The 12282-nt window shown below is 44.1% G+C and overlaps 1 protein-coding gene across 1 annotated transcript in view; it reads left to right on the top strand.

Moving 5' to 3' along the window:
- The window catches only part of CEP170B (centrosomal protein 170B), a 325448-nt gene extending 314940 nt beyond the window's left edge, over nt 1-10508 (top strand). Inside the window, exon 20 of the mRNA XM_053697256.1 lies at nt 9125-10508. Coding sequence (XP_053553231.1) covers nt 9125-9354 — 230 coding nt within the window. The 3' untranslated portion in view covers nt 9355-10508. The remainder of the gene's footprint in view (nt 1-9124) is intronic.
- The last annotated feature ends 1774 nt before the right edge of the window (nt 10509-12282 follow it).

The following is a 12282-nucleotide window of genomic DNA, read 5'->3' as shown; positions in this document are numbered from 1 at the left end:
TTGAGAGGCAATCTGATCTAATTCCACAAGGTCTAGCTGTGCACTGAGCTTCTTGAGAGGCAATCTGATCTAATTCACAAGGTCTAGCTGTGCACTGAGCTTCCTGAGAGGCAATCTGATCTAATTCACAAGGTCTAGCTGTGCACTGAGCTTCTTGAGAGGCAATCTGATCTAATTCACAAGGTCTAGCTGTGCACTGAGCTTCTTGAGAGGCAATCTGATTCTAATTCACAAGGTCTAGCTGTGCACTGAGCTTCTGAGAGGCAATCTGATCTAATTCACAAGGTGCTAGCTGTGCACTGAGCTTCCTGAGAGGCAATCTGATCTAATTCACAAGGTCTAGCTGTGCACTGAGCTTCTGAGAGTGCAATCTGATCTAATTCACAAGGTCTAGCTGTGCACTGAGCTTCTTAGAGGCAATCTGATCTAAATCACAAGGTCTAGCTGTGCACTGAGCTTCTTGAGAGGCAATCTGATCTAATTCACAAGGTCTAGCTGTGCACTGAGCTTCTTGAGAGGGCATTCTGATCTAATATCACAAGGTCTAGCTGTGCACTGAGCTTCTTGAGAGGCAAATCTGATCATAATTCACAAGGTCTAGCTGTGCACTGAGCTTCTTGAGAGGCAATCTGATCTAATTCACAAGGTCTAGCTGTGCACTGAGCTTCTTGAGAGGCAATCTGATCTAATTCACAAGGTCTAGGCTGTGCACTGAGCTTCTGAGAGGCAATCTGATCTAATTCACAAGGTCTAGCTGTGCACTGAGCTTCTTGAGAGGCAATCTGATCTAATTCACAAGGTCTAGCTGTGCACTGAGCTTCTTGAGAGGCAATCTGATCTATTCACAAGGTCTAGCTGTGCACTGAGCTTCTGAGAGGCAATCTGATCTAATTCACAAGGTCTAGCTGTGCACTGAGCTTCCTGAGAGGCATCTGATCTAATTCACAAGGTCTAGCTGTGCACTGAGCTTCCTGAGAGGCATCTGATCTAATTCACAAGGTCTAGCTGTGCACTGAGCTTCTGAGAGGCAATCTGATCTATTCACAAGGTCTAGCTGTGCACTGAGCTTCTTGAGAGGCAATCTGATCTAATTCACAAGGTCTAGCTGTGCACTGAGCTTCTTGAGAGGCAATCTGATCTAATTCACAAGGTCTAGCTGTGCACTGAGCTTCTTGAGAGGCAATCTTATCTAATTCACAAGGTCTAGCTGTGCACTGAGCTTCTTGAGAGGCAATCTGATCTAATTCACAAGGTCTAGCTGTGCACTGAGCTTCTTGAGAGGCAATCTGATCTAATTCACGAGGTCTAGCTGTGCACTGAGCTTCTTGAGAGGCAATCTGATCTAATTCACAAGGTCTAGCTGTGCACTGAGCTTCTTGAGAGGCAATCTGATCTAATTCACAAGGTCTAGCTGTGCACTGAGCTTCCGAGAGGCAATCTGATCTAATTCACACGGTCTAGCTGTGCACTGAGCTTCTTAAGAGGCAATCTGATCTAATTCACAAGGTCTAGCTGTGCACTGAGCTTCTTGAAGGCAATCTGATCTAATGCACAAGATCTAGCTGTGCACTGAGCTTCTTGAGAGGCATTCTGATCTAATTCACAAGGTCTAGCTGTGCACTGAGCTTCCTGAGAGGCAATCTGATCTAATTCACAAGGTCTAGCTGTGCACTGAGCTTCCTGAGAGGCAATCTGATCTAATTCACACGGTCTAGCTGTGCACTGAGCTTCTTGAGAGGCAATCTGATCTAATTCACAAGGTCTAGCTGTGCACTGAGCTTCTTTAGAGGCAATCTGATCTTATTCACAAGGTCTAGCTGTGCACTGAGCTTCTTGAGAGGCAATCTGATCTAATTCACAAGGTCTAGCTGTGCAACTGTGCTTCTTGAGAGGCAAATCTGATCTAATTCACAAGGTCTAGCTGTGCACTGAGCTTCTTGAGAGGCAATCTGATCTAATTCACAAGGTCAGACTGTGCAACTGAGCTTCTTGAGAGGCAATCTGATCTAATTCACAAGGTCTAGCTGTTGCACTGAGCTTCTTGAGAGGGCAATCTGATCTAATTCACAAGGTCTAGACTGTGCACTGAGCTTCTTGAGAGGCAATCTGATTCTAATTCACAAGGTCTAGCTGTGCACTGAGCCTTCTGAGAGGCAATCTGATCTAATTACACACGGTCTAGCTGTGCACTGAGGCTTCTTAGACGGCAATCTGATCTAATTCACAAGGTCTAGCTGTGCACTGAGCTTCTTGAGAGGGCAATCTGAGTCTATGCACATGGTCTAGCTGTGCACTGAGCTTCTGAGAGAGGCATTCTGATCTAATTCACAAGGTCGTAGCTGTGCACTGAGCTTCCTGAGAGGCAATCTGATCTAATTCACAAGGTCTAGCTGCTGGCACTGAGCTTCCTGAGAGGCAATCTGATCTAATTCACACGGGTCTAGCTGTGCACTGAGCTTCTTGAGAGGCAATCTGATCTAATTCACAAGGTCCTAGCTGTGCACTGAGCTTCTTTAGAGGAAATCTGATCTTATTCACAAGGTCTAGCTGTGCACTGAGCTTCTTGAGAGGCAATCTGATCTAATTCACAAGGTCTAGCTGTGCACTGAGCTTCTTGAGAGTGGCAATCTGATCTAATTCACAGGTCTAGCTGTGCACTGAGCTTCCTGAGAGGCAATCTGATCTAATTCACAAGGTCTAGCTGTGCACTGAGCTTCCTGAGAGGCAATCTGATCTAATTCACAAGTGGTCTAGCTGTGCACTGAGCTTCTTGAAAGGCAATCTGATCTAATTCGACAAGGTCCTAGCTGTGCACTGAGCTTCTTGAGAGGCAATCTGATCTAATTCACAAGGTCTAGCTGTGCACTGAGCTTCTTGAGAGGCAATCTGATCTAATTCACAAGGTCTAGCTGTGCACTGAGCTTCCTGAGAGGCAATCTGATCTAATTCACAAGGTCTAGCCTGTGCACTGAGCTTCTTGAGAGGCCAATCTGATCTAATTCACAAGGTCTAGCTGTGCACTGAGCTTCTTGAGAGGCAATCTGATCTTATTCACAAGGTCTAGCTGTGCACTGAGCTTCCTGAGAGGCAATCTGATCTAATTCACAAGGTCTAGCTGTGCACTGAGCTTCTTGAGAGGCATTCTGATCTAATTCACAAGGTCTAGCTGTGCACTGAGCTTCTTGAGAGGCAATCTGATCTTATTCACAAGGTCTAGCTGTGCACTGAGCTTCTTGAGAGGCAATCTGATCTAATTCACAAGGTCTAGCTGTGCACTGAGCTTCCTGAGAGCAATCTGATCTAATTCACAAGGTCCTAGCTGTGCACTGAGCTTATGTGAGAGGCAATCTGATCTAATTCACAAGGTCTATAGCTGTGCACTGAGCTTCTTGAGAGGCAATCTGATCTAATTCACAAGGTCCTAGCTGTGCACTGAGCTTCCTTGAGAGGCAATCTGATCTAATTCACAAGGTCTAGCTGTGCACTGAGCTTCTTGAGAGGCAATCTGATCTAATTCACAGGTCTAGCTGTGCACTGAGCTTCTTGAGAGGCAATCTGATCTAATTCACAAGGTCTAGCTGTGCACTGAGCTTCTTGAGAGGCAATCTGATCTAATTCACAAGGTCTAGCGGTGCACTGAGCTTCTGAGAGGCAACTGATCTAATTCACACGGTCTAGCTGTGCACTGACTTCTTAAGAGGCAATCTGATCTAATTCACATGGTCTAGCTGTGCACTGAGCTTCTTGAGAGGCAATCTGATCTAATGCACAAGATCTAGCTGTGCACTTGAGCTTCTTGAGAGGCATCTGATCTAATTCACAAGGTCTACTGTGCACTGAGCTTCCTGAGAGGCAATCTGATCTAATTCACAAGGTCTAGCTGTGCACTGAGCTTCTTGAGAGGCCAATCTGATCTAATTCACAAGGTCTAGCGGTGCACTGAGCTTCCTGAGAGGCAATCTGATCTAATTCACAAGGTCTAGCTGTGCACTGAGCTTCTTTAGAGGCAATCTGATCTTATTCACAAGGTCTAGCTGTGCACTGAGCTTCTTGAGAGGCAATCTGATCTAATTCACAAGGTCTAGCTGTGCACTGAGCTTCTTGAGAGGCAATCTGATCTATTCACAAGGTCTAGCTGTGCACTGAGCTTCCTGAGAGGCAATCTGATCTAATTCACAAGGTCTAGCTGTGCACTGAGCTTCTTGAGAGGCAATCTGATCTAATTCACAAGGTCTAGCTGTGCACTGAGCTTCTTGAGAGGCAATCTGATCTAATTCACAAGGTCTAGCTGTGCACTGAGCTTCTTGAGAGGCAATCTGATCTAATTCACAAGGGTCTAGCTGTGCACTGAGCTTCTTGAGAGGCAATCTGATCTAATTCACAAGGTCTAGCTGTGCACTGAGCTTCTTGAGAGGCAATCTGATCTAATTCACAAGGTCTAGCTGTGCACTGAGCTTCTGAGAGGCAATCTGATCTAATTCACAAGGTCTAGCTGTGCACTGAGCTTCTTGAGAGGCAATCTGATCTAATTCACAAGGTCTAGCTGTGCACTGAGCTTCTTGAGAGGCAATCTGATCTAATGCACAAGGTCTAGCTGTGCACTGAGCTTCTTGAGAGGCAATCTGATCTAATTCACAAGGTCTAGCTGTGCACTTGAGCTTCCTGAGAGGCAATCTGATCTAATTCACAAGGTCTAGCTGTGCACTGAGCTTCCTGAGAGGCAATCTGATCTAATTCACAAGGTCTAGCTGTGCACTGAGCTTCTTGAGAGGCAATCTGATCTAATTCACAAGGTCTAGCTGTGCACTGAGCTTCTTGAGAGGCAATCGGATCTTATTCACAAGGTCTAGCTGTGCACTGAGCTTCTTGAGAGGCAATCTGATCTAATTCACAAGGTCTAGCTGTGCACTGAGCTTCTTGAGAGGCAATCTGATCTAATTCACAAGGTCTAGCTGTGCACTGAGCTTCTGAGAGGCAATCTGATCTAATTCACAAGGTCTAGCTGTGCACTGAGCTTCTGAGAGGCAATCTGATCTAATTCACAAGGTCTAGCTGTGCACTGAGCTTCTTGAGAGGCAATCTGATCTAATTCACAAGGGTCTAGCTGTGCACTGAGCTTCTTGAGAGGCAATCTGATCTAATTCACAAGGTCTAGCTGTGCACTGAGCTTCTTGAGAGGCAATCTGAATCTAATTCACAAGGTCTAGCTGTGCACTGAGCTTCTGAGAGGCAATCTGATCTAATTCACAGGTCTAGCTGTGCACTGAGCTTCTTGAGAGGCAATCTGATCTAAGTCACAAGGTCTAGCTGTGCACTGAGCTTCTTGAGAGGCAATCTGATCTAATTCACAAGGTCTAGCTGTGCACTGAGCTTCTTGAGAGGCAATCTGATCTAATTCACAAGGTCTAGCTGTGCACTGAGCTTCCTGAGAGGCAATCTGATCTAATTCACAAGGTCTAGCTGTGCACTGAGCTTCCTGAGAGGCAATCTGATCTAATTCACAAGGTCTAGCTGTGCACTGAGCTTCATGAGAGGCAATCTGATCTAATTCACAAGGTCTAGCTGTGCACTGAGCTTCTTGAGAGGCAATCTGATCTAATTCACAAGGTCTAGCTGTGCACTGAGCTTCCTGAGAGGCAATCTGATCTAATTCACAAGGTCTAGCTGTGCACTGAGCTTCCTGAGAGGCATCTGATCTAATTCACAAGGTCTAGCTGTGCACTGAGCTTCCTTGAGAGCAATCTGAACTAATTCACAAGGTCTAGGCTGTGCACTGAGCTTCTTGAGAGGGCAATCTGAGTCTAATTCACAAGGTCTAGCTGTGCACTGAGCTTCTGAGAGGCAATCTGATCTAATTCACAAGGGTCTAGCTGTGCACTGAGCTTCTTGAGGAGGCAATCTGATCTAATTCACATGGTTCTAGCTGTGCACATGAGCTTCCTGAGAGGCATATCTGATCTAATTCACAAGGTCTAGCTGTGCACTGAGCTTCTTGAGAGGCAATCTGATCTAATTCACAAGGTCTAGCTGTGCACTGAGCTTCTTGAGAGGCAATCTGATCTAATTCACAAGGTCTAGCTGTGCACTGAGCTTCTTGAGAGGCAATCTGATCTAATTCACAAGGTCTAGCTGTGCACTGAGCTTCTTGAGAGGCAATCTGATCTAATTCACAAGGTCTAGCTGTGCACTGAGCTTTCTGAGAGGCAATCTGATCTAATTCACACGGTCTAGCTGTGCACTGAGCTTCTTAAGAGGCAATCTGATCTAATTCACAAGGTCTAGCTGTGCACTGAGCTTCTTGAGAGGCAATCTGATCTAATGCACAAGATCTAGCTGTGCACTGAGCTTCTTGAGAGGCATTCTGATCTAATTCACAAGGTCTAGCTGTGCACTGAGCTTCCTGAGAGGCAATCTGATCTAATTCACAAGGTCTAGCTGTGCACTGAGCTTCCTGAGAGGCAATCTGATCTAATTCACACGGTCTAGCTGTGCACTGAGCTTCTTGAGAGGCAATCTGATCTAATTCACAAGGTCTAGCTGTGCACTGAGCTTCTTTAGAGGCAATCTGATCTTATTCACAAGGTCTAGCTGTGCACTGAGCTTCTTGAGAGGCAATCTGATCTAATTCACAAGGTCTAGCTGTGCACTGAGCTTCTTGAGAGGCCAATCTGATCTAATTCACAAGGTCTAGCTGTGCACTGAGCTTCCTGAGAGGCAATCTGATCTAATTCACAAGGTCTAAGCTGTGCACTGAGCTTCCTGAGAGGCAATCTGATCTAATTCACAAGGTCTAGCTGTGCACTGAGCTTCTTGAAAGGCAATCTGATCTAATTCACAAGGTCTAGCTGTGCACTGAGCTTCTTGAGAGGCAATCTGATCTAATTCACAAGGTCTAGCTGTGCACTGAGCTTCTTGAGAGGCAATCTGATCTAATTCACAGGGTGTCCTAGGTCTAGCAGTTGCACTGAGCTTCCTGAGAGGCAATCTGATCTAATTCACAAGGTCTAGCTGTGCACTGAGCTTCCTGAGAGGCATTCTGATCTAATTCACAAGGTCGTAATTGTGCACTGAGCTTCCTGAGAGGGCAATCTGATCTAATTCACAAGGTCTAGCTGTGCACTGAGCTTCCTGAGAGGCAATCTGATCTAATTCACAAGGTCTAGCTGTGCACTGAGCTTCTTTGAGAGGCAATCTGATCTAATTCACAAGGTCTAGCTGTGCACTGAGCTTCCTGAGAGGCAATCTGATCTAATTCACAAGGTCTAGCTGTGCACTGAGCTTCCTGAGAGGCAATCTGATCTAATTCACAAGGTCCTAGCTGTGCACTGAGCTTCTTGAGAGGCAATCTGATCTAATTCACAAGGGTCTAGCTGTGGCACTGAGCTTCTTGAGAGGCAATCTGATCTAATTCACAAGGGTCCTAGCTGTGCACTGAGCTTCTTGAGAGGCAATCTGATCTAATTCACAAGGTCTAGCTGTGCACTGAGCTTCTTGAGAGGCAATCTGATCTAATTCACAAGGTCTAGCTGTTGCACTGAGCTTCTTGAGAGGCAATCTGATCTAATTCACCAGGTCTAGCTGTGCACTGAGCTTCCTGAGAGGCAATCTGATCTAATTCACAAGGTCTAGCTGTGCACTGAGCTTCCTGAGAGGCAATCTGATCTAATTCACAAGGTCTAGCTGTGCACTGAGCTTCCTGAGAGGCAATCTGATCTAATTCACACGGTCTAGCTGTGCACTGAGCTTCTTGAGAGTCAATCTGATCTAATTCACAAGGTCTAGCTGTGCACTGAGCTTCTTGAGAGTCAATCTGATCTAATTCACAAGGTCTAGCTGTGCACTGAGCTTCCTGAGAGGCAATCTGATCTAATTCACAAGGTCTAGCTGTGCACTGAGCTTCTTGAGAGTCAATCTGATCTAATTCACAAGGTCTAGCTGTGCACTGAGCTTCTTGAGAGGCAATCTGATCTAATTCACAAGGTCTAGCTGTGCACTGAGCTTCTTGAGAGGCAATCTGATCTAATTCACAAGGTCTAGCTGTGCACTGAGCTTCTTGAGAGGCAATCTGATCTAATGCACAAGGTCTAGCTCTGCACTGAGCTTCTTGAGAGTCAATCTGATCTAATTCACAAGGTCTAGCTGTGCACTGAGCTTCCTGAGAGGCAATCTGATCTAATTCACAAGGTCTAGCTGTGCACTGAGCTTCTTGAGAGTCAATCTGATCTAATTCACAAGGTCTAGCTGTGCACTGAGCTTCTTGAGAGTCAATCTGATCTAATTCACAAGGTCTAGCTGTGCACTGAGCTTCTTGAGAGTCAATCTGATCTAATTCACAAGGTCTAGCTGTGCACTGAGCTTCCTGAGAGGCAATCTGATCTAATTCACAAGGTCTAGCTGTGCACTGAGCTTCTTGAGAGTCAATCTGATCTAATTCACAAGGTCTAGCTGTGCACTGAGCTTCCTGAGAGGCAATCTGATCTAATTCACAAGGTCTAGCTGTGCACTGAGCTTCTTGAGAGTCAATCTGATCTAATTCACAAGGTTTAGCTGTGCACTGAGCTTCCTGAGAGTCAATCTGATCTAATTCACAAGGTCTAGCTGTGCACTGAGCTTCTTGAGAGGCAATCTGATCTAATTCACAAGGTCTAGCTGTGCACTGAGCTTCTTGAGAGGCAATCTGATCTAATTCACAAGGTTTAGCTGTGCACTGAGCTTCCTGAGAGGCAGTCTGATCTAATTCACAAGGTCTAGCTGTGCACTGATAAATAGGATACATAAGATAAATACTACGGATGTATACACTTTGCGCAGCACCCCGGCGGTTGTTGATTTGTAACAGTGAGTGCACTTAATCTGAACTTTTATATATATGTGTTTGTGTGTGTGTGTATGTGTGTGTGTGTGTGTATATGTGTATATATATGTGTGTGTGTATATATGTGTGTCTGTGTGTAGTTCCTGGTTTGTGGGTTTTAAAGCCTTATCTTATTTAGCGTAGTCTGTGTATTATGTTCTTCCATCCATTTAATATCAGATTTTTATCAGATTTTAGGAATATTTGTTCACTAGATATAAGTTCTCTGGAGATTCTTATTTGATATTTGTTTTACGTCTTCCCCTACAGTTATAAACGCCATTATCGACCCCGCAGGACACCTAGAGGTGGTAACAAGTAACAAAAAATCCTCGTCCAACCAGTCTCCAAACCATGTATCTAGGACTTCGAACACCTCCAGAGCGGATTCTCATCAGCCTACGCGGGCCAGAAATTACATGTATAAGTCCAACTCCGGGTCCTCCCGGTCAGCGGACTCCAGCTTTGGAAGAGACGAGGATGAAGCGTACATTGTCTGATGGTTATTTTGCTTTGTTTTTGTACGAGTAGCCCATGTAATGAATGTGGCTTGTGGTATAATGGCGAGTGCTTGTTCTCTGCACACTGCTTACACTCTCTGCGCTGTGCGAATGAATGTACGGTTTCTGTTTATCACGATTAGCACTGTGGGATGACGCACACTTTAGAATAGAGGCAAATTTACTTGAATATTTTATTTTTTCAGCACAGTGTTTGAATCTCACCATTGAATGTGCCATAACATTAACCACCTCTTGACTGCCACAGAATGTTGGGAACTGAGCTGCAGCCTTCTCTGGCAGCCAAAGGGTTAAAACCAGAAATGCTGGAGATGTAAAATACCACTGAAACAAAATAATCTTGTAGCCTAATTGCACTGATCATATATATGTGTATGTTTGTGTAATTCAGATCTCAGAGAATGGTGGTACTTCTGTAAATACAGCCATGGGATCTCTTTCTTGCCAAATAATGTTTTTTTCCTCTATAAATACATATCTTAAGACCTGCATATGCAATCAATATTCCTTTATTTCTCTCTTGAGGGAGGTGAGTTGTATAGTTCACTCTTGTTTTACTCCTATTTATTATTGTGACCGTAATATGTGTATAAATGCCTCTGGTCTCCACTATAAAATGCTTTTACTTTATAATCAGGCATTGTTTATGGGAGGCTACTGTATGGATATTCTCAGCTGTATTGGGTGGTAGTAGTGATATATCCCCTTGGATACCATGAATATACCCCAGGGTTTAAGAGGTTTTAGTGACAAGGCTCCAGTGTGCGTACCTGCCCTGTTAATGCTCTCGTTGGGTAGTTAAGGTGCACACACACAATCCCTGGTTTTACTTTTCTTTACCAGTGTGTGCACTATATAAGTAGAACACTTTTTTTAACTTCTTGGATACCAGAGAGGGCTGTGGTTCATTGCTGCACAGTTCTCTAAAGCCTGTCCTTGCAGCTTGGGGGGTTAATGGAATTGCTTCCAACTTCCAGGGCTCATAATGTTGATGAAATGATCCTAAATTGTGGAAAATACCACAGGAAGTAAATTTGTCAGTTCAGTGTTTGTATATTTCAGACGTCGCTGTAGCACAGGTGCTTTATCATGTTTAAATAGCGGATATCATTTTAGTAAATGTCTAAAGCAAATGTTGTTGTTCTTTTAGTTTTTTTCTTTTTTTTTTTTTTTTCCTTTATCTAAAAAAAACTTAATTTTAAAACCAAAAAGATTTATCTTCTTTTTTGTAATGATCGGTTTAAATTTTATATTTGGATTCTCAGCTGCACAACAATCTGATGATTTCTCAATTATTGAGTAGTTTGTATCACATTTATCCAAATTGCAAGTATGTTTAAGTTACAATGAATTGACGTGAATTAATGAGTGAATAATAACGTCAGAATAAATCTTAGCAATGACAAGCTAAGTTACTAACAGTCTCTGATTAGCTGATAGATTTGCTACGGACCGTTTGCCTCTGTGATTAGGATGTCAGGCCAAACTGCTGTTGAACGCTGTAGTAAGAGCGGAGTGTACTGATACGTCAGACCTGTTACGTCACAGGGGGCGTGGCTAAGTTCCACTTTTCGTTACGAAGTTAAACAGTTTAACAGCAAGATTTTGGGAGCAAGTAGATTCAGAAGAGAATTAGCATATACAGAAACAGATGGCAGCTTTAAGTGGTAGTAACAGAGGTTGTTGGGTAAACGATGGGAGGTTTCCAGGCTTGATAATAAAGGTGAAACTCCAGTTAAATTGTTCTTCTTTGACGTCACCAAAATATCTGGAGAAAGGAAATTCAAAGTAGGCTTTGCACTGGTGTGAATTAGATCAGATTGCCTCTCAAGAAGCTCAGTGCACAGCTAGACCTTGTGAATTAGATCAGATTGCCTCTCAAGAAGCTCAGTGCACAGCTAGACCTTGTGAATTAGATCAGATTGCCTCTCAAGAAGCTCAGTGCACAGCTAGACCTTGTGAATTAGATCAGATTGCCTCTCAAGAAGCTCAGTGCACAGCTAAACCTTGTGAATTAGATCAGATTGCCTCTCAAGAAGCTCAGTGCCCAGCTAAACCTTGTGAATTAGATCAGATTGCCTCTTAAGAAGCTCAGTGCACAGCTAGACCTTGTGAATTAGATCAGATTGCCTCTCAGGAAGCTCAGTGCACAGCTAGACCTTGTGAATTAGATCAGATTGCCTCTCAAGAAGCTCAGTGCACAGCTAGACCTTGTGAATTAGATCAGATTGCCTCTCAAGAAGCTCAGTGCACAGCTAAACCTTGTGAATTAGATCAGATTGCCTCTCAAGAAGCTCAGTGCACAGCTAAACCTTGTGAATTAGATCAGATTGCCTCTCAAGAAGCTCAGTGCACAGCTAGACCTTGTGAATTAGATCAGATTGCCTCTTAAGAAGCTCAGTGCACAGCTAAACCTTGTGAATTAGATCAGATTGCCTCTCAGGAAGCTCAGTGCACAGCTAGACCTTGTGAATTAGATCAGATTGCCTCTCAAGAAGCTCAGTGCACAGCTAGACCTTGTGAATTAGATCAGATTGCCTCTCAAGAAGCTCAGTGCACAGCTAAACCTTGTGAAATAGATCAGATTGCCTCTCAAGAAGCTCAGTGCACAGCTAAACCTTGTGAATTAGATCAGATTGCCTCTCAAGAAGCTCAGTGCACAGCTAGACCTTGTGAATTCGATCAGATTGCCTCTCAAGAAGCTCAGTGCACAGCAAGACCTTGTTAATTAGATCAGATTGCCTCTCAAGAAGCTCAGTGCACAGCTAGACCTTGTGAATTAGATCAGATTGCCTCTCAGGAAGCTCAGTGCACAGCTAGACCTTGTGAATTAGATCAGATTGCCTCTCAAGAAGCTCAGTGCACAGCTAGACCTTGTGAATTAGATCAGATTGCCTCTCAAGAAGC

This window comes from Bombina bombina, chromosome 1, assembly GCF_027579735.1.
Source record: "Bombina bombina isolate aBomBom1 chromosome 1, aBomBom1.pri, whole genome shotgun sequence".
Classification (NCBI taxonomy): Eukaryota; Metazoa; Chordata; class Amphibia; order Anura; family Bombinatoridae; genus Bombina; species Bombina bombina.
This window is presented reverse-complemented; position numbering and strand designations above follow the sequence as displayed.